General features: G+C 40.2%; 1 protein-coding gene and 3 non-coding genes across 4 annotated transcripts; all 4 read right to left on the bottom strand.

The window, feature by feature from the left end:
• Positions 1–18488: 18488 nt before the first annotated feature.
• RPS12 (ribosomal protein S12) lies at positions 18489–22491 on the bottom strand. Its single transcript, XM_066315410.1, has 6 exons — positions 22380–22491; positions 22190–22241; positions 21666–21782; positions 19913–20015; positions 19345–19446; positions 18489–18583 (listed from the first exon to the last, which is right to left on the bottom strand). The coding sequence occupies exons 2-6, from the start codon at positions 22201–22203 to the stop codon at positions 18521–18523; spliced, it is 399 nt and encodes a 132-aa protein (XP_066171507.1). The 5' UTR covers positions 22204–22241; positions 22380–22491; the 3' UTR covers positions 18489–18520.
• On the bottom strand, positions 18887–19021 carry LOC136359842 (small nucleolar RNA SNORA33). Its single transcript, XR_010743351.1, has one exon. It is a non-coding gene; the product is annotated as a small nucleolar RNA SNORA33 (small nucleolar RNA).
• LOC136359843 (small nucleolar RNA SNORD100) lies at positions 19517–19603 on the bottom strand. The gene has a single exon (XR_010743352.1). It is a non-coding gene; the product is annotated as a small nucleolar RNA SNORD100 (small nucleolar RNA).
• On the bottom strand, positions 20868–20939 carry LOC136359834 (small nucleolar RNA SNORD101). The gene has a single exon (XR_010743343.1). It is a non-coding gene; the product is annotated as a small nucleolar RNA SNORD101 (small nucleolar RNA).
• Positions 22492–23327: the final 836 nt, after the last annotated feature.

Below are 23327 nucleotides of genomic sequence, written 5' to 3'. Positions count from 1 at the left end.
CTCTTGGTGGATTGGTCATCCACAGAATTGACATCTCTCTGGAGGGTCCTAGGGCATAGCAAACTCTTCTCCCATTCAACCTTTTCTGCTTTTACCTCTCCTCTTTGCCCACGCAGCCATTAGAGTGGTAAATACTGGAGGGTCCATCTACTTCAATAATGGATGTGTGCTGCTTGAAGCACTGAGGATCTCTTCAAACACTTGAGGGGTTCCCAAGATAGCTCCAAGTCAGAAAACACTTTTACTTGGTACAGTTTAGCTTCATGTTGGTCTCATGGCACTGCTTTCTACTTCAATTTCATTTTAAGTAAGAAAATTTTTTTTTTTTTTTACACTGGGACTTTTCCACAAAAATGACAAACTTGACTGCACAAACTCACATTGAACTTTGGAATCCATACTGTTTGACTAGTTTTGAAATTTTACAAAATAATGATCCTTACAAAATCCAAGGGCTGCCTCCACTCTGTTACAAAGTCCCGGTGGGTTCCAAAGAACTTCCAAGGCCATCACCTCATGGTTTATTTCTCAAAGATTCTCGCTGCCATGCCCCAGCTCATGCTTTCTCTGAGGGTGGCCAGATTTTACCAAATGTGGACGCACAAGAAAATTTAATATGAAAAGACAAAACCAGAAATATTCTATTGAGCCTAAGGCACCGCATTTCTTTCAGGACTTGAACTTAATTTTCCATCATTCTGCAAATATGCCTGAAAAGGCATTGCATGGAAAATAAGACTGCTTTGCAGCAAAGGATTCCTCCTGCTCCTTAAACAATCTCTCTTCAACAACACATATTCTCATCTGCACCTTTTTAATAGAAGCATATTTTTTGTCATATGTTGTAATGAATAGCATACAGCTAAATGGTGCATATAGGACTGTAATTCCATCTGGGAGTTTGTTGACATTGACAAACCGCTTGGGTTTTGCTTTTGTGGTTCATGCCATTACAGCAGCTCAACAGGATTACAATCCTGTTAGCTATAGCTGGTTATAGGCATTATACCATATGATAATGATTGTATGTTTTATTAAAGAAAGTATTTAAAAATTCAATTGAAAAGTCTCATCAACGGTCTGATAATATGGTATTAAAAATCATATTTTTATTATTACCTGAGTGGCTGGTCTAGTGTTTTTTTAAGATTACTCATCTCAGGCAATGAAAATTCTTTAGTTGGATTTAATTATATCTATGCTGCGGGACCAAAGAATTTCCCTTGCAATTTTGTGGCATCACTACTTTTATAAGATATGAAAGCCAGAACATTGCACTGCCCATGAAGAAAAGTGAACCCGACAAGTCTAGTAATTTCATAGTCTAAACCGAGTCAAATAGATACAAATAGGGAAAACTGCAAGTTTATATTTTTTTTCTATAATTCTCAGTCACTAGCAGTGATAGCAGTGGCAGTGCTGAGGGTGGTTTAAAAACCCTGGGAAAAGTAACATTTTCCTTCAATTCAATTGTCATTAATAGATCAGCCAATCCGTGTATGCATTTCCCTGAAAATGAAGCTTATGTTAGGACGCATTTCCCTCTTGTTCTCAAATAAATGTGTTAAACCTGTGTGAACAGGAGCTTTCATTCTTCTGCATTTTACTGACAGTTTGTCTGGATCACCACAGGTTTTAAAATTTCAGTAATGCAGCCTATTTCTAGCATGGCTTCACTCTGCTAATTGGCATCTAGTTCACAATGAAATAACTGCACTTAATGGCTTCATCCAGGCCACATGTTCTAGACTGGATGGAAGAGAAATATTTCTGATATGAACTCTTCCACTTATACAAACCACTGGAATGGCCAACACTGCCTGACAAATGACTGGAGGCACTGTCCTGTCAGATGTACTGCTGTTTCTGCCACTGTTCTCTGTGGCAAGGTTATTATCTGTACCACCCCCTGCACCAGACTTGCAGATTTCACTTTTTGTACCAAGCATCACCAGCAGGAAAATCACAGGGATGGGTCACAGTAGCTCACAGGCACAGGAACATGGGACGGAATGCAGCTATATTTATTGGACGTTATGAACTTTAAAAGTCCCTTCCAACACAAACTATTCTGTAATTCTTCCCCTTCCTACTGCTGGCTTTACTGAGCTGCTGCTCACCCAGCACCCACACATCAGCCTCAGGTGCCTTGCTGCTGCTCCCAGACTTTAGCTCTGCTCACACACAGGAACTCTTGAACACTGCAAGAGAGTAGACACACACACACACCATCTCCATTCGGCAAGATTATGGAAAGAAACTAGAGGATAAAACTGCCCAAAGAGTCAGTGGAAGTTACTCTGCTGAAGCCTGCACATTGGATTATTATCTGGAGGCTGTGCGGGTGATGAGAAGGTTCCAGGCAGAGGCAATATTTGCAAAGCATCTGCTCTAAAGGCCAAGCTTCTGGTTAAAGTGTTAAGAGATACTGGGGTGCATTTGCCTGTTTATCCCCATTTCATGCAGTTTTAGACTCCACTACTGACTAGGAAAACTGAAATCTCACTTTAAACATAATGGCACTTGCACCCTGTGGCTAGAACCTTCTCCACAGTACAAAATCTTTGCAGGCATAGCTTTCACAACAAACCCTCAGAATGGAAATGTGGTGCATACTGGCAAGAGATGCTAGCTAGCAGTTTTTAAACCAGCTATCCACATGACAGAAGTTATACCTCTCAACAGAACTTTTTGCTTCTACAATGACAGTGACCAGAACTGCTGGTTTAATTAGTGGAATGTTTCCTTTCTTCTCTTCTGATGCTCTTAGTTCACAAAGCTGCATATACAAAATGGTTCAATGAAGAAAAGCCTACTACTTCTGGGGAAGCCACACAGTGGCCATTAAATGGTTCCAGCATTGATGGGCGAGTGGAGGGGGCTGAAGCTACACAGCCACAACATGTGGTGAAGCAGCCTTCTCATGGATCCTGGGCAACATCCAACAGCAACACACAAATATCTGGGGTGGGATTTAGGGTTGTAGGTTGCTCCTAGAGAAGCTCTCTGGAGATAAGGTGGAAGGCAACAGAAGGAAACAGAAGACAACCACCAATGAATCTAGTTTTGCAGTGATTTAAGATGCCTAAATCCTTTCACTCAACATGTGTACTAAATTCTCATTAGTCTTAAAATATGACAATGATTAGAAAAGCTTGGTATATTGTTCCTTCCCACCAGGCTCTGTCTTTCTCATCTAGATACATCTCCACATTTGACCAAACAATACAGATTTTTCCTGTTAACATTCTACAATTGCAACAATTCCTGTGAGGGCAAGATAGAAAGGGAGGAAGGTTTGAAAGGCCAGTCTCTATCCCCTCTTGCACATCATTAATAACATTTTCAGTGAAATAATGAAGTCATCCTCATTATAAATGCAACAGAGAAAGAACACAATGTGATTCAAGGTGGGATCAGTGAATGACACCATCCATTTTTTAAAATAATATTTAAAGTAGGCAAATTTGATCTGAAACCATTGAAAGAAAAATGTGGGAGGCCACATTTCAATTTTACAGAATCCCTTTCATAAATGTAAGGGCACTTTGCCCTAGGGTAGGATAAGATAGAGTCAATTTCCTTCTCAGTATTTGGTGGGTGCTGTGTTTTGGATTTAGGATGAAAACAATGTTGGTAACACACTGATGTTTGAGTAGTTGCTGCGCAATGCTCACTCCAAGCCAGGGAGCAGCTTTGGGCATTTTGTTGTCAGCCGTAGCTAAACCACGACACACGTTAATATAGAGAAGAATTTTGGTATTTGTTTCTGAAGCTTAGTTTTACCTTAGGATGACAAACCCTAACAATTTTTACAATAGCTGAACCAGGAATGCGCCAAACATTATTGGTAGCATCACACTGGGTAATGCACCTACTAATAATTTCTTTACTTCAAGAGACACAAATTAAATAATCCAGAAAAAATTAATCAGGAAAGGTAAGACTGGGTAACAGATTCCAAGGCAGGCATAATGCATAATGCATAATACATAATACATAAGAATTTTTGGGTAATTTACAGCTGGAGCCGCCAAGAGCAACTAGAAGGGGTACAGCCATGCAGCAAACCCCCTTTAGCTCCTTCCTCCTTCTTTCCTTCATGATCTGAGCTGCATCTTTCCCATACTGTGCTGATCTTGGCACTGATCTGGTGGGGAAAGAGTTTAGAGCTTATCTGTTTCGCATTTTGTAGAATCACTTTGTTCCCTACATTTTGTGAAAGCAAAATTTTGCATTTTTCTTAGGGTTAGACATATTTGTGGTTTTGCCCACATTATCTGTTGCTATGCCTAGATACAATGCCAAGCCCCAGCAGCTGGTTAGTACAAAGGATAGGTATGTGATTTTGATTCCTTATTATGAAGGAGGGAAGAAATAAGTGTCTCTATGTCTTTCAGAGTTATTTATAGTGAAGGAAACACTTTAACAATAACTTTTTTAAATGTACTATTCTGAATAGACATGCTGTGGAAAAGATGGCAAGGATCTTCTCTTGTGTTAGATGTTTCCATTCCAAATAATTTTATTTCTAGGCCTTAAGATTTAAGAGTTTTCATATCACCTTCCACTGAAATCAATAAGACCAAAGGGCCCAAATGTGTACTTGCTAGTTCTTCTTTTAAAAGCAGGGGCAACTACAGTGTGTTCTGACACACATTTACTGACATTTATTTAACTGACTTTCATCATTACTGACTGGCCATGTGGATTTGCAGTCTCATGGACTGCAATGTGAGCTTTGGGATATATTCAGCTTGCACACTGAGAGCAGAACTGCAGTTTTGGGCAGTTTTTAGGTGGCTGTGTTAAAGGTAAAGCAACCATTTGGTACTGTGTACACACTATCTTTAAGCACTGACCTTTGATTTCTTTCCAGTGCCTTCCCCCATATACAGCTCACTGACCAAATGCAATCCACTTCTTTCTATGTGGCGGTTCCTGAGGTTTTGTTGTTGGTTTGTTGGGTTTTTTGGAGTTGTTTTGGAAGGGAGATTCTCCCTATTCTTACCAAATTTGCAGAATAGACAAATACTAGTGGCTGCTAATCAGATTCCAGCAGACAAAACCATGGAGCAAGGAAATAAAATGTTGTTCAACTCAGGCTTTTCCTGTAAAATATTAAGTCAGGCCTACTTAACTGGGGTACTTTGACTTAGCACTGGCCTGAGGTGTCTTTGTTCACAGTACCATGAGGGTCCATGCACCAGAGGTATGCAGGCATCTGCACCAGTCTTCAAAGGCTCCCCTTGCAGTTCTGGAGGAGTAGATGCTTCATTTCACTTACCATTTAAATATCAGCTTTAAAATGAGGTAAAGTAACCCCATTTGGGTTTTCCATTGACCATGAGGAGAGTCATGGGTTTGATAAACTAGTCTTGAAGTCATAAACAGAGACACCAAAGAAGAGATGAGGGACGTTAACAGAAGAAACTCAGTAACCTTCCAGGTGTTTTGTCCACGGACTGCTTCTGCATTTTACTTTAGAGAGTCATTGAAAAAAAAAATGCAAACAAAGACTCAAGAAATTACTTGGACATAAAGGACCAAACTTCTTCCTCCCCATTCCCAGTCCAGGATTGTATACACCCTAAGGTACAGATCTTTGTGCCACCCCTCCTTCTTACTTCAAGATTTCAACTTTTACACTGCACAGGTCCAACTTCAGCAGGACTGGGGAGACACAACCTACACAGATGGACAGAAAAGGTTGGATTAGTTCAGAAAATAGACCAGTTAAAATCGCTATTACAGACACTTTCTATCACAGGTTAAAAAAACCAGAATGAATATTTGTTTGCTGGAACAAAAATATACCAAATTAAGGTACTGTATTGCACATTTAAAAGTACTTGGGGACTTCAGATTTTTAGGCACAAAGGAGTGTGAAACTCTGATATCACCATTATTAAAGTCAAGAAAGAAGTGGGTAAAGATAACATGAATGTTTGCAAGTACATTACCTTCTTCATGAGGGAAACGTGTACACACGTGTACTTATATATGTGCAAAAATATGCAGTGGGGGAGTTAGGGAAGGAAACAATTTAATTTTCCTAGACTCTCCAGGAAAAAAAGAAAAACAGATGATGGTGTATTTTTTCCTGAAATAAATTAAACTAATTATAAGCTGTAAAATAACAATATAATTTTTTTCTTTGCATCAGCACAGATTTCTGAAGGCTAACTATATGCTATAGTTTATGATACAATGAATTTGTAAATGCTTTCATGAGTAAAACAAAGAATATTATCCTAATTTAACCAAAAAAATTATACTACAGCTAAAAGCAAATATTAAGTGCTTGATGCAAATGGCAGCAGTTGTCATGACTTTATGCATACAGCAAATTAGCTCATATTTAAAGCTTTAAGGATTTATTTGTGTTTCTTGTAGTCTTCCTGTTTGCCTTAATGTTATTTTACCATATTCTTAAAAATATGGGAAGTTTACTTGGAAATGTTTATTTTTTTTTCAGTTCACCACAATTTCTTGAGACAATTATTTTAACATTGCCTTTATGGGTGGGCTGTTCTAAGTCAATGTGGCATATCAAAATTTTCTTGAGAGAACCTATTGAATTTCTTTGTGACTTTTCTCCCAGGGCCCAAAACTTTAAATATTCTGTTCCTTTCTTCCCTGAGGTAATTTTCCAGCAATGAGAGCTACTGGGTTTCTATGCAACTTAATAAAAGAAAGAAGATTGAATGTGTTGAAGATTGAAGATTTGAATGTGTTCTTTGTTTTAGGAGTTTTCTCATAGCTACACAAATAATTTTCAAAAAGTTTCAGCACAAAATTTCACTAGTGACTGCTCAACAACTATCAGTGAGTGGACTTCAGGTTTTCCAGGCCTTTCAGATGGTGCAAACTTCTTTCAGATCCCAGAACCATTGCAGCCAGAAAAAACTCACTCCTTGGAGATGGAGGACATGAGAGACCACAGGGCTTCCTACAGGGACCAGGGAGACATTGCATGGATAAACTTTCATAGGTTTGAAGAAAATTAATTCATGATTCATGATTATAAATTAGCTCACATAAACCTGTTTCAGGAAACCAGAGGTGGTACAAACTGACACCTTCCCAAACCCAAACACTGCAGTAGTCACATCACAACCACGAATCTCTTGTTGACACATCATATTACTATCAAATTACAGGATGATGGCAAAGTCATTTGGAGGTCAATTTATCAAATATTCTGATTAAATTAGATTGAATGTCTGCTCTATTATTAGCAGTAGATGGTGACTTTGTGTACAAATTTTGGATCCATGATACATAGATCTAACACAACATAGTCTGTGTCCTAAAGTTACACAGAAGAAACACACCACAGTAATAAAAACCATGCTACCCTCACTCTTTGTAGTTGACGATTTGAGGGAAAGATTTGCTCTACAGTTCATAGCAGTCACTGGCAAAGATGGGAAATTATTCAAGACGTGTATCCTAGCCATAAAACCATGCTTGCTCTCCTGGCATAGACAGAATCGGGAACATGCCAGAAATGCAAAGCAAATGCCAAGTTGTAGAATGGGCCCCTGAAGTATTTTTCTCCCTGGAGAGAGATTAAAGTCTTGCAGTACTTATAAACACCTGCCTAATGACGACAGAATTGAATTTATTGCTTCTTGCAGCAAAAATGCCTCAGAAATAAGATACTAGATGCTCTATTGAGATCATCCAAAACAGCATGTGTTGTAGCTATCACAAACTTCAGGTGATAGCCCAAACCATCTGCAGCGCATGTACTATTTGGTGAACACTAAGGCACAGCTTGTAGAAACTCTGCCTGGGACCCTCCAGAGATTGTAAAGTAGCTGAGACATGATAAGACTTGAAAGAACACCTCACTTCATGATGCTCCATCACTACCCCTGCACAGCAACTCCAGCGGAAGCACTGCCAAATGTCTAAGCTGTGCACCTTCTCTTTCTGCTTATCACACTCTTAGGTTAGTGAAAACACATTTCTGAGGCTGTAATAATATGTTTCAACAGTGATCTTAACACAGAACTGCTGCACCTTTTCCTTTGGGAATCAACTATCCTCCAAAAGCACTTATGCCACAAAGTATTTCTAAAAGAAGTCTGGGCTTCAAAAATGTTAATCAAATACAATTTTTTAAACAAATCTTTATAATCCCTCTTGAAACATCTACAAGGTCATAAACCAAAGCTGTACCATAACCAGAATCCATAAGAACAAGCAATATCACACCTATACAAAATTCCCATCTCTACCATGTATAAAGCTGGTATGAGCAAAGGTAATGTCCATTAAACTAAATTTGACAGCGATGTTAAAGGTGAGGAAGTATAATTTATAAATTGCATCTAATATGGTCAAATTCCTGGTAGAAATGGCAAAACAATCTAAACTGCAGCCACCTGATATTGTTGGATTTCTTTTCTCTTATTAAAAATAAGAAAGTTTTCATGATTTTTTTATTGATAGAAGATGTAATCAAAAATGGTTCCTTTTGACTGGAGAGATTTAATCATGCAGGTTGAGGAGGAACCCTATTTTCAGGTCATAAATTAGGTGAAAAAGATCCATGTTTATTTATTTTCATTTCTTCTCCTCTGGACAAAAATCCCTATTTTATTATCTGGAACAACCGGCAAATATTTTAAAATATGGTCCTTACAAATTTAGCTTCATTCCTCAGATCTCAGGCCAACAACAGCTAAAAGGAAAAAAAACCAAATAAATTCTTGCCCAGTTCACCCTTTCACCACCTTCACAATTCTGTTTCTCTCAGGAAAACTTAAGAGAACTAGTGAACATTGGAGTGTGCCAGAGAAGTCAGTGCACACAGGCTATTTTAGATCAAAGAGAGAAATGCCTTCTGAAGTGCCGAGAGCTTCCCCGCTATTACACCAAAAAAAAAAAAAAAATGCCAGTTCATCTTTTCTGATGGATTAAATACTATGGAGAGAGCGTGTATCTAATAAGGGCAGAGCTGGGTGACTAAAGACATTATGGGATGGACAAATAGAACTTTCAACTCCTTTTGGAAATAGCCCATCCTGGTGCACAAAGGTGACATACTTGGAGGGCAACAGAGAGCACATGTGCCAGCTTCAGCCCTGGACCTGCTTTAGCCAGTAGTAGATAAGTAGATCCAAGAACAATGTAATTCCCAGGATGACATTGGCACATAAAGTAGATCCACTGCAAAACCAGAGCAAGCTCAGAAAGAACCTCAAGGACATTTTAATACAATTTCCCACAAGTGAAGCTAGAAAGCTAACTGAATAGATACATTTATGGTTCATATGCTCAAGTCAAATGATAAGAAAAAAAAGGTTTTCTACTTCATTCACTTCTGAGCTATCCTCAGTCTGCTAGTCTTCACCTTTGAGCTGGCTGCTAATCAACTGGATTCTTAAAAAAGTCTTGCTTCCTGACTTCCAAAGGATTGAAGCAGCTACCTCCTCTTGCCTTGTTTTCTCTGCAATTGCTGATTTCTTCTGTATCTTTTTAAGTCTGTCACCTTGAAACAAGAGGCTTTAGGCAGCAATTTGAGTTCTTTTAGCACTCCTGAGGGCACATCCATCTAATCTTTTCCTATCAGAAGTGCCTCATCTGGTGAGACCAATGCCCATCACCCAGGCTTCTGTCTCCCACAGTGGCTGTTGCAGAAGTGGCTTAAGGAGAGCACATGAAACAAGCCACTATCTGAAATCTAATCCTCATGCTCCTTCTGCATCCTGCTGTTAGATTTCAGATGTTAGAGGGAATATCACTGCCTTCCCAATAGGATTTGGTTTGCACCTTTTATCCATTAATTTGTCTAATCTATTTTGAAACTCTTGATGTGTTCTGACTTCACACTTTCTTGCAACAGCCAGTTTTAGAAGTTTATTACAGGCTTTGAAGAAAGGCACTTTTAAAAACCTGTTTTAAATTACATTCGATCAGTTTCAATACATGTTCTCTGATCCAGTACTGAAGGATTTGGTAAATAAGTTTAGCACCCATCTTCTGCACTGCCTTGTTGATGCCATAAATCAGCTTCATCCCTCTTCAACTTTCTCTCCAAACTGAAGTGAAACCATAAGCCTACTAGTATGTTTTTGCTGCAAATTTAGATGTCCTTTTCCTTTTCTTTAATTTCTTTTTTTTTTTCTTTTCTTGAGATGCAGAGACCAATTGTATGCGATTCTCAGAGACAGAGGCACAAAGATTTTCTACATTGCCTAAATGTCATCTTTGGTCATGTTCTCAGTACCATTCCTCATATGGGCAATTTTAGCTGCAGGTACACATGGGGTCAATGCTGATAGAGAACTGCTAACTCAGCATGGCTTGGACTCTTCTAAAGCACCACAGAACTGTATTGGAGATGCTTAAATTTACTCCAAACAAGAGGCTAGATCACAAAGGAACACAAGATAATGTCATGCAGAGATGTTTGCCTAAGCCCTGGAAGATTTACAGCTACACAAAGGCAGTGCACAAACTCCTCCTAGATTTGGTAGCAGCTTGTCCATCTAGGATGCCTACAATCACAGGGCATCAGGCCAACAGCCCTCCTGTGCATTTGAAATGGCTTCAGAACAGTACCTCTCTTGTTGGGAGCCCTCTCCTCTCTCCCCAAGCTCTGTATCCAGTGTGGTCAACATCTGCAGCCCATGTACTACAGAGTAAATTACCAGAAAAAAATCACTAATAAATTCTCCACAATTTAAGACTTGTTTTCAGTCACCAAGAAACTTTACCAGTATCCCATCTGAAGGACAAGACATAGCTGTTATGTGACAGCGGAGGATGGAAAGTATGAACAACTTCCTCTTCACCCAGTGCTATACGTCTTCTCCCTCCCTATGTATGCCACTGATGCACCTCAGAAAATATTTATGAGTTCTCATTCAAATACTTCAGCTGATAAATTTAATATCATATTCCCTGGGGTAAGCAAAAAATAAAATATTGCATTGGCCTTCGCACATGTGGAGATTATATTACTTTACAATGAAACCCAGCAAGCTGCACATTACAGTTTTTACCACAATCTCCTTGGTAGGAATGTTTCAAATACATTGCATATGTGTGAATACAATATAAGCATACTGAAATGCTTTGAACACTGCAATACATCAGACACTTGAGTCAGGGAAGGGAAAAAAAAAAAACAACCAACCTAGCCTCCACCTCTCTTGGCTCTTATCTCAAGTCTGTGCTGTTCCTTTATGTGTTTGACAATGGTGTTCTTTGGTCTGATCGATGGGGATACTTACAACGTATGAAGTGAACTTCCAAAAACTGGATCTTGACCACGTCCCCCGGCCTGTTAGCTTGTTCATTAAGTATCTCTGTGAAGGAAAGCAGACGAGAGTGCTTGCCCTATGTGGTACAGCTCCCAGAAAAAATGGATTAAAGGTGTCGCAGCTGTACAACAAAGTCCTTGGGTTTAGCGAACACATTTCTACACACCGTAAAACCCCCAACATCTGACGTGCTGGGGTTTTACAAGGCTGCAACGCTGGAAAGTGAGCATAGAAGCCGACAAAGCGTTCAAAGGCATTAAAGAGTCACATTCCACATTAGCTTCCTGCGCTGCGAGCCCGCCGGGCCGGCGCGGCACCTGCTCCCGCCGGGCCGGGCTCCGGCCGGGGCTCGGCTGCCATCTCCTGCCGCGCCGGGGAAACGCCGCCGCTCCCCGGGACAAACAGAGCGGGTTTGGGGTCCCCGTCCTCCCAAACCGCACTACTTCCCTTCCTACGCTTTGGGAAATTACAACTCATAAGCTACAGGCACCCGTCCATGCAGCTCCCCCAGTCTGAGGCTCTTCTAAACTCTGTTTTTCAGGAATAAAGCATACGTGGTAGCTTTCTATGCTTAAAACAAAATGTCGATATGCATGAGCATTATTCATTCCTAAAGAGCAAAGCACTAGCAAGCTGGTGCTGCCAAAGAATGAAAACACATAGTCAATGAACAATTCCATGTGACTTACCAACCTCCACACAGGAGCTTGGTGGCGCAGACAAATATTCATCACCATTTTTACCCATTAAACCACGGTCTTCATTTTGGTGTGTTGGGGCTTGTTTTGGGCAAGGGGGTGGGTGGTTTGGTGGTAGTTTTGGTTTTGTTGTTTGGTTCATTTTATACGCCACAGCCTTCATCTCAGTAGAACGTTGGATCATTCTTAGGGTCTGCTGGTTTGCCTTCAAATTTCCTGAGACAACTGTAGAACCAATAACACACAACTGCACTTTTATTTAAAACATACATGCCAAGAGACTTTAACAGAATGGCACACACAAGCTTTCCTTCCTACCTAATACTATCTTGAGCTCTGTAATCTACCTTTAAAATAGCACATGCGTGTGGCTGCATGCATGCATCTTTGTTCTTCTACTCTTCTGCCCCTCGACTGTTGTTCTCCCTATACAATACCACTCATATGGATTTTTATCAGCAAGAAATCAAGGGTGAGAGAGGATCATCTCGAGGCTCACTGCCGGATTGTCTGTGTTTCACTGACTCAGCCTCTTGGAATTGTTGCTCTGTCTCCACCTGCTACTTACCATGTTGAACAGTCTGCTTCCTCCCTTCTTAATACAAGAAAAAACACTCAAAATTTATGTCCAAACAGTAGCTTTAGGAGTGTTTTCACACAATTACCAATAGAAGAGGTACATACATTTCCAATAATTTTTATCTGAAAAGGACATGTATATGAGCTTGAGGGTCAGATAGAATAATGATGCTGTTCACAATGACTGAAAAAGGATCAAGACATATTGGTTTTAAAAGAAAGTGTAAAAGTTGTCAGGCTGAAAAACAACTGGTGGATAATCATGAGGAAAGAGTCAGAAGCAGCTGAGATTTTTAATTGGAGGTATAGAAGTCAGCCTCTGCAGAAACAGGGTTTGTATTTACACATTCATTTCAAGTACAGTAGCTTGCTAAGTTCCGTGCTTGTAAAGGCACTTCTTGTACGTGTTCTGACATTCTATTTTGCTGCTCCGAAAACAGCAAAACTGAAGGGTGTTACTTGAATTTTGTCCATTCAAATAAATGGATGAAAAGGAATATATACCATAGCCCTATTGACATATGAACACTTTTATATATATGGATATCTAAGGGTGTTTCATTTTTTTTGTGGAGGGGTTTTACAAAACATGACCTCAATTCCCTTAAACACAGTCTTAAAACTAGAAACCTTTTGGGTTTTTTCCCTCATTTGCCTTCCTAAACCTGTCCTAAGCATCTGTATTATGTTATCCAACACACTGGCTGCTAACAATACAATCAATACAAAAGGTTACTTAGAGGTCATGGCTTTTTTTCTGTCCTTAAAATACAAAGCTTATTTTAACAGCGATATGAACTCTTTCACTGCAGAAAATGTCTCAGAACCACTCAGGTGAGAACGAAAAAAAGCATACTGGAATTACAATTTTCTTTAAATATGAAAGCAGATAATTTAATAAGGTTTTTTTTCTACACACTCACATATAATACATTTTTTTCAGTATCACAACTTGATTGTAAATTTTATACAGCAGTAGCCTGGTATGCCAGGCACTGACATAAATGCCTTTTTCATCCCTTTTGGAAAATAGTATCTATTTGCTTACACATCAGTATATTTTAGAACACCAACATACTAACTACTGTTCCACTTCAAAGTGTAAAACTTACCTTATCTTAAACTTTAGTCGGACTACAGCAAAGATGAACAGATTCATGACACTGTCTGAGCTATAGGTTGATTTGTACCTAAACATTTTCTCCCTTGTAGATGTATTTTTTCTGTAACTCTGGTTTTGTGCCTATTAATATTTTAGCAGTATAAAACATTAGATATGAATAAAATAATTATTTTAAACAAAACCATCAGGTACAATCCAAACTGTGTTTGTAAAGTTTTTTTTAAGCATACTTGTTACTTAAAGTATCCCCATTTCATGTAATACTGTGTTGCTCAGAGGTCTCAGTGAAAATATTTTAAATACTTTTACTTACAATCTATAAGAAATCCCCCTAATTGCTTTTGAATTGGAAAGGAGGGGAAAAGCTCCTTAAGACAGCAATTTCCAGATTAGTTTCCATTAGCTCATATAACATGACTTAGACACTTTCAGAATGAAAAGGAAGAAGCATGATAACAAATGGCTGAAAGTTCAGATATTTGTATAGTGATTTACTTCTGTACAAGATTGTATCATAATTTAGAGTAGATCAGGTACACGAAGCAGTTGATGTGCACTTAGGGCTTTTTGTGGTGGACTTTCATACACAAATAATGCCACTGCACCAAGAAATTATGAATGCATGTGGGATCACTACATACAACACATACTAAACAACTACAAGGATGTTGTTTTCCAACCAGGATCAGGACTAGAGATAATAGAATTGGGGCAAAGGAGCCCCTGGGCTGTGTCCAGTGGGGCAGGACCCTGGGAATTATTACCTAACCAACCAACCTTTTAATTGGACAATATGTGATGGGTATACTGATCAATTAACCTTATAAAAAATGTAGAATTACTGTACCATGTGCAGTTTTTGCCATGTTGTGTATCTGAAAGCTTTCAATTAAATGTTTGCTTTTATGTTATGACTCCATCATTGTTAGGAAAGATCTGTTCTATTTTCCAGGCACAACACAAATTACAAATCCTACTAAGGCTTACTATCCCAAACATATCATCTTCAAGGCTGACAAATATGTTCATAGTTCCTTCAGATCCTTGGATGAGAAACCTTTGCAAAGTCTCCAAGAAAGGGAGCAGGTTTCAGGGACAATGCCTGCACCAGCTTCAGGAACACAGACACAAGGAACACTGGCTTGCAGCTGACAGAGCCAGGTTTTCCAAAACAAACAAGGAAGAAAATCAGACAGGTAGAGGCAATTCTAAACCAGAAATGTTATTAAACAGAAAATATTGGGGCCTATGCCTTATTTCTACACTATATTTTGTCGTTTATCATTAAATACATTTTTTCTATATGTGTGATTAGTTCTCACCTTTCATAAAGTACTTAATTAAGACAGGAATATAATCTTTCCTTGGCAAAGCAAACACTCCAAATCAATGGCTGAAGCCCACAAAACTGGGCTTTTGTGCAGCAGGAGATATGTTGCTGACAAGCCCTGATGCATCAACAGTTCTGCTACTGCAAAGCACAACAGCACATTACAACAGGACCTTGCTGCAAGCAAGCGGTCCTGAAACAAAACTACCTTCAAGTGAGCTCTCAGGCTCACACCTTAGAAACACACACATACACCCTTTTAACCACAAGTAGTAGTGCAGCTCTGCCATTTATCCCAGATTCCAAGGGGCTGAAACACTGAAATAATGCATTGCCATGGCAAAGAGGGGAGGTCAGGTACAACCAATTCTCCTACAGGAGCTGCAGTCAGACCCATGACTCCATCAAAGCAGCTGCTGTGCAAATGTGGTGGTGCTGCTGCACAGAGACTCGAGCTTTTATCACTTAACAGCAAAACAGAGACAGAAAAACAATAGTGGCAGAGATGACACACAGGTGGTTAGTTCTAAAAGAAAATGAACTTAACTGGTTTCAAGACTTCCAAAAAATTATCACAAAAGATATTCTCCAATGTTCTCTGGAAGCCTGTTCTTGACATGTTCACAATGACTTACTAGAATTTCTTCAAAGCACTTGATTAGCTTTCTACTTCATGGTGAAACATAATTTAGGCCTGAAAACATCTACCCTTCCATACAAAACCACCCAAGCCCGCTATTGTAGTTCAGAAAAAAAAAGAAAATTCTGATGCTTTTGCCAACAAGAAGCAACAAAACATACTGCAAACCATTCTGTGTCATGCCAGTTTCAAAAGGGAAACATGCAAGTGACATTAAATACGATGAACAGAAGTCAGGGTCAGTCCTAGAATCCTAACTCTGAAGTCTTTTATTTCCATTCCCGTGTTTTGTGCTATCTAACTACATCCATTCTGGAGAGCAGTAATGTACCCCCTTGGGCACGGGGTCTGCAACCTCATGTACAATTCCAAAAACGTATCTGAAATCCTGCAGGACATATCAAAATCAGCATCAAAATCTTCTACAGTTAAATTTAAAAATACCCTCGACCAAGAAAGCATGAAGATATTGTCTCTCTTTAGTCTACAAAGTAGGGGCCTCAGAGAAGCATTTACTAAGTGATGCAGAATGGGCTAGTAATCACTTCCTTGCCTCAGCCAATTTAGAAAAATAAAATAAACTTTTAGTAAATGTCAAGGTGAATCAAAAGCTGTGGGTGGAATTTGGTTCTCAGATTTTTTAAATAAACAAAACACTAGGGATAACCTTAAGTAAAACGCACAAAGCAAACTTAATCGGTTCTCCAACACTTACCCTGCACAGGCCCCAAGGTCATTCCTTGTAACATTTCATTTCTTGGAAAAGCCCTAATTTGACACCTAAACAATTTTGTGAGAAAATTTAGATTTTAATCTAATTCCTTCTTTCAAAAAAATATTTAAGTGTTGATTCTACTCCAATTAAAAAAAAAAAAAAAAAAGAAAAAAAAAAAAAAAAAAAAAACCTTGGTATGAAAAGATGACATTCTCTACTACTAACACTCATTGCTATGTAAAATGGTAAGGGGACACTTAAAAAAATGAAGAAACATTCCTGAACGTTTACTGAGGCATCATTCCACAGCAGCAAAAGAAACACTGCCTAACAAACTTGCTTGTAAACTACAGCTCCCCTTACTTGAATCCCTTTTTAGTAATTCAGAGGAAATGCAATAACCCAGCTACTGCTAATGTTGCCATTCCACCAGTACAAATCAAGCATAGAAAACATTTTGATGATATTTTTTCTCTCACACCAAGTTAAAACACGTTAAATGAGTATTTTGTAAACTTTGTGTGTGCTGGACTCTTCTCAGCTTGTTTGCAGGCTTAACACATACAAATTAAATCATGGAACAAACTAGGTTGGCAAAGATCATGGGGACTACTATAAACCAAACACTGCCAAGCTCATCACTAAACCATGTTCTTAGGTGTCACATCTACAAGTCTTTTAACTGCCTCTAGGACTACCAATCCCACCCCTTCCCTGAGCAGCCTGCTCCAATGCTGGGGCATATTTCCTAATACCCAGTCTAAACCTCCCCACACTTTTTTCTCTTTACTTGTAATTTGCTGCTTTGGAGAAGAGACCCCCACCTCACTAAAACCTTTTCAGATAGTTGTAGAGTGGCATGGTCCCCCCAAGCCTCCTCCAGGGAAACAACCCCAGCTTCCTAACTGGCTCCATTCAGTTCACATTTGTCATTCTCCCTTGGACAAACTCCAGTACCTTAAGGTCTTATTTCTGAGAACATTCATGAAGTTTAGCTAAAGTATACAGACCTCATAGATTTGAACAGGTGACCTTATTGACTATACCTGAAAGTCACAGAAACCTTTTCAACAACCCAAGTCACTCAGATCTAGCTACTACCAAGTAGTAGACAGGACCAAAACTAAGAGACCTTTCAAGAGACTAGAGGAGCTGTAAGAAAACTGCATCTGAGCTCAGCTGGAGAAGATGCCTGCTTCACTCTTACACTTATGACTAGGGACATCAAAAGAGGAGTTATGAACCATAATGAAAATTTAAGTTGAAGAGTCTGAAAACAGATAAAAATGCCTATCTCCTCAGCCCCACATATTCACAATTACTATCTTACACATCAGCATAATATGACAATTCCTTATGACTCACTTAAGAGCTACTCTGCAGAAAATTTAAGACACACAAAATTTGCACAAGAGAGAAACAAATCATACCTTCCAGTCTCAATCCCTTGCTTCTAAAAAACAGACCAAAAAACCACCGTTCTGATCGTCAGTTAACTACTACAGAAATCAAAACAGTGGGCAAATTAGGAGTTAAACACTGCCCCATCTGAGCAAGTGAGAATTCAATTTCTTGGCTACCCTACCTACTCAGAACTATGGAATCAGATCTACAAGTGCATGACAATACCAGTTAGATGCTATCACTCATAATTTGAGGAAAAGGAACAAGGAAAACACAAATTATGTCCAATAAGTTCCCTGGATAAACTGAAAAGCATTTAGAGAAATCCTGCAAAACATCTCAGGAGACTTGGGAAGCAGTTAAGGCTGTTCTCATTTGTCTCAGCAGAGTAACTCAAATCATTATCACAGAGGCAGCAATACTTTAGAAAAGCTACTCAGAATCCTGAGTAAGCACTACCAAACAAGGATAGTATTTAACCGTCTGCATTATTGCTACTTGAATCTGTGCCATGTTGTAGCTAACTTCTGGGGTAGGAGCAGGAAACAGAATTACCCTGAAACAGGAACGGCAGGGATCCTCATGACCATTTTAGCAAACTGACAGTTAAAATACTAATAAACTGCATCAACATTGGCAAAGTTTTTGCATCTTCTGATGCTATCCTTTGCAACTCAAAACCAACTGTTCCACAGACACCAAACCATTAATCACACATACACTAGACTGGTTCAAAATTTATTTGTCATTCATTTCTTGCACTTGAAGTACTCTTCAATGACATCTTTGGCCTGAGATTCCTTGCCATAGTCCTGTAACACAAAATAAGCCATTATTAGCACAGATCCATCCAAAAATTTACTGTTTTTCACAAGGATAAATGGGATTATGTCACTTCTTTACAAGGAATTCCCAAAATTCCACACAAGCTCAAAGAATTTACATTTCCTCCCTTTTTTTAGAAAGGCTATTCTAATAAAGTCCTGTTCTACTACATATAAATGTAACACCCACTGACAGGGATGCAAACAACATCTTTTCTGCTAAAAGAAACTTAAGGGAAAAAGTAGTATAACTATAAAAATGCATACAGAAGGCACTAGTCTTGATTGTGAATATGTAGCCATCTTTTGGGACCTCAGAGACCACAAAGTCTTCAAGGCTCGTACTGTGGCTTTACTTTACCAGTGTTATTGTGAAATAAGCTCCGCAAAACATTTTAAAGTTGAGCAGATACATTGAACTGGCATTTTTTTTTCTGAATCAAAGCTTCCGAACTTCTAGATAGGCCTTTCCTTTTAATGATTACTGGAAGGCAGGCATAGATATTTTGAAGACACAACCATTAATTCACAAAATGTAAATGAGTAAATAAACATGATGGGGGCTATAAAACATGAAAGCAGCTTATGTTCACTTTTAACAATATAAAACTAATAAAGAAAAAAATTCGGAGCTGTATTAATAACTATACATTAATTTAATAAATTAATAAATTCCTTATCTAAAGCAACCTTTGCTTTATGACTAATTTTCAAAAGTCAAGAAATAAAGACATAATTAGCAATCTTACTTTGACAACCACACAACTGCAGCCCACCACTTTGCGAGGTTTTCCTTCTCTGTCGATCTTGCAGAGACCCACCCATTCGCCCAGCTTCTTGTTGTCGTCAACCTGTGCAGGGCATCACATCACGTGAGAATCACCTGCCATTTTCGGCACACGTGGCTCCAGCCCAGAGGCCGCTGTACTGTCAGAAGCATTGGGTAACGGATGGCTGCTTTCCTCACAGGCATCAGCAGAGGGAGCCAAAGTATCATCATCGTACAGCTTGAGCCTCCCCGGAGTCACAGGAAAGCTCCTCTCGCCCTTCACTCCCATTCTAGTTCTTATTACACAGGACACTGAATTCACTTAAACTGTGCAAAATAACCAATCCACACCCCTTGCCATTTACATCCACAGGTTTTATACTTGGAAAAATGGCGAACACACAGAACTAGAACAGTCTGCTGCTAAGGAAAGTTCTGCATAGGTAAGCCATACACAGAATTACAGCAGTATTCTTAAGGTTAAGCTCTCTACATGCTGAAACAAGCAGCATAACTGTTCCAAGCTTTTGTCTCATGTTGACACTCACCTTTATTAAGTTGATCTGATGTTCTGCACAGAGTGCTTCAACTAATTTTACATATGTGGGTTCATCACAGTTTGAAGCCAGAACACAGAGATGGGCTTGGCGTCTGAAAAAAAAAAAAAAAAGAGAACTGACAGATGTTACTTCAGACACTTACTGAAATTCATTGATAATCAAAACAAAAAATAACTGAAGTCAACACATGCATTTCTAGAGAACCACTTTTTAGGTTTGAACTTTTGGTAATTAGACACTGTAAGCTTTTGAAATACTAAATTTACTTTTGATGTGATTTGCCTATTTTTTATGTTTTTCATATATACATTACAGGCTATTCATACATTGTTAGCCTATTCCTTTTTTCAAAGCTTCTAGAAGTGCCACTAAATTTTCAGCCATTGGAAAAATGTCTGATGTCTGGCTAAACACCAGATCCCTAACAGAACTGTCACTTTTACAAAGCAACCAAGTTACAAGTCACTTTTTTCTTATTTACCACAGATTACAGTAATTTAACATTAGAACTGTAATTACTAAAAGCTCTAATTTCCATGTCAAGGCGTTGTAAGTTCTTCAGAACAATCTTTACTACTTACGTTCAGAGAAGCTGTTATGACAGGGCCCCAATTCTAATTAGGATCTTTGTATACTGTGGTACAATGTTAAGATCCCAAAGGGATACCTGACAACAGAGAGAGCTGAGTAGGTCTTCTATGATTAACCTAATGCAATGTGACCGCTGCAAACAAAGTCAGTTTTCCCTAGAAAGACCTTTTTTATCAGGAGTGTCACCAGAATGCCAAAAACAAGAACCATCACACATACATCATCCTTTAAACACACAGCTTATAAAGCTGTAGCTGAACTCACAAGAATTCACAGAAACCGGTTGTCAGTCACCCAAGTTGAATTTCTCTGCCCTTGTTTAGTGCCTTGTCCTAAAAGGTTTTGCATACAGGTTTGTCAGACAGCAGTTATCACTCACAGGAGTGAAGGGGTATCCGACTAACTGTGAAGTCATCACCCAAACACTGTAGCTTTACATTAAAGCAGAATTTTCTTGCCAGGCAAGTATGGATTTGCATATATACACACACACACAGAGTGTGTTTACATCTGTGTATGTGTACCTATATATACAGACATGCTTTGCCCTAATAAAGGCGGTAACTGATCACCCAATGACTGGCACGTAAGTTCAACATTGTTTCAATATTGCACCTTGACCTTTATCTACTGTTGCAACATACAAAAAAAAGAAAAAAAAAAAGCTATGAATTTAAGGCTTTATCATAGAAATTAATTGAAATCTTCCAGGAAAAGTCTGAAATACATACTAACCAGATTAAAATATTTCAAGTTTTGAAAATACTGTATTACCTCTTAAAACACAGGGTTCTTGAGATCCAGATTTTCATCGCTACATCCAGCGAGCATCGTTCCACTTTCTTCACAAAACCCATACACTCACATGAACACCCGATGGCATTGGGGCCACAAAATGACGGAACCTAATACACCAGACGCAGCTATTCTTGAATCATCGAGTTTATCTTCCATATTTTAAGATTCCATTTAAGGCCCCAAACCAGAGATTACAGAAGACAAAAATTACTGGCAGAGAAACACAGTCTTGCGCAAGTTTTAACCTGAACACCTGGACAAAATGGCCACTGCAAGTGTTCACCATACCTCATCACAAGGTCTCACTCAGTTTTACTATTCACAGTAGAGAAACTGGTGACACCACACTTACTTGTCCAAGGCTTTGGCTGCTTCACGGATACCGCGAGCAAGGCCATCGTGGATAAGTGCGGTCTTCAGCACTTCTTGCAGAGCGGTGTTAACATCCATTACACCTCCAGCAGTAATGCTAAAGAGAAGACACACAATGTTCTGATCGTGCCAACAACTTTTAACTAAATGCAAAAGCTTCCCCTTCACCTGCAGGCATCCGGCCATTAAAAAAAAAAGTACAGAAGAGAAGCAAGTTAAAAATCTAAGCCAAAGGAAGAACTGACGAAGGATGAACTTGAATGAAGCTAAGACATCAAATTCTACTGGCGAGCCACCGGGCCATGCTGCCTCCATGCTCCTTTGGCGAGGAGAGGACGCCATGCGCACAGCGGCCCCCGCGCCCATCTCCCGGCCTGCAGGAAGCACGCAGCAGCACCGCGCCGAGGCCTGCACACACGGCGCAGCCACAGCTCCCAAGCGGACGCGCAACGGAGCGACCCGGCCCCTCCGCCCGCCGCCCCCGACGGCCCCGGCCCTGCTCACCCTTCCTCGGCCATGGCGCTCTCGGTGGGTGCGGTCCCCGCCTGGGTTCCTACTGCAAATACAGACACAGGCCGCCCCGGTGAGCGGCGCCGGCCGCCCCGGGGCCCCCGCCCGGCCCGCTCCCGCCGCGATGCCCCGAGGGCCGGGGGGATCCCGCCGGCCGGGCCCCGGCGCCATCGCGGACACTCACCCGGCACCACCGCGCGCCGCTGCACAGAGAGGGGGTGTGGCCGCCGCCGCGCGCTTTTATAGCGCCACAGGACCCCGGCCCGCGCGCGCCTGCGCGGGAGCGCCGGGGCTGTCTGCCGCCGTGCCTGATCCTCGGCCTGCAGTCCCCGTGGGAGAGCGAGATTTGTGCGGGTTTGAAACCAAGAGCTGGGAACTGGTTTGAAACAGAAATTAAAGGATGAAACTGAATAGCTGTAAGCAATAGCTGCAAGTGGCTTTTTTTAACAAATACTGTATGGGAGATACCTTTGCTGTTATCAATGACTGACCCCAGCAGTCACAGCAGAGGCCCTTCCTCTAGGAGGATTAAATAAAGCCTCACAGGAAAGTAATTTTGCTATTTTCTGGGGAAAGAATGGTGCAAATTAAGTCTCCGAGGGAAGAAAAAAAAAAAAAAAAAAAAAAAAAAAAAAAAAAAAAAACCTATCACCCAAGAGGTTCCATAAAAAGGAACACTGCTCTTTTAATGGAAAAAAACACTTTTAAGTGCTTAAAGTATCCATTTGTTTTGGGGGAGCAGCCTCTGGGGGGAAAAAACAACGGCTGGACAGGAGACACTTAGGGCTGGATCACCAACCAGGGGTCACCTGGGCTGCTTCCCTAGGGCAGGAAGTGCACCTGGTGCTGCCAAAGCAGTCTGGCCTCACCTGGCACCATCCCTTTGGCACTAGCAGCCAAGAGATGGGGAGCATGGGGAAAACACCCTAATTCCCCTCTCTGCCAGCAGGTCACAACACTGAACTGTCGATCGGAAACCTCAGAAGTGCAACTGCTCGCCCCTGTTCCCGTCACACACGCACAGGTGATTCGGCTGGTGGCGAGAGCAGCAGGGCCACTGCACTGCAGTGTGTTCCTTGCTCAGGTGCTGTCAGTCTGACACGGGGCTTTGGCCATCCCAGCTGCTTCAGAC

Source organism: Sylvia atricapilla, chromosome 3 (genome assembly GCF_009819655.1).
Source record: "Sylvia atricapilla isolate bSylAtr1 chromosome 3, bSylAtr1.pri, whole genome shotgun sequence".
Lineage (NCBI taxonomy): Eukaryota > Metazoa > Chordata > Aves > Passeriformes > Sylviidae > Sylvia > Sylvia atricapilla.
This window is presented reverse-complemented; position numbering and strand designations above follow the sequence as displayed.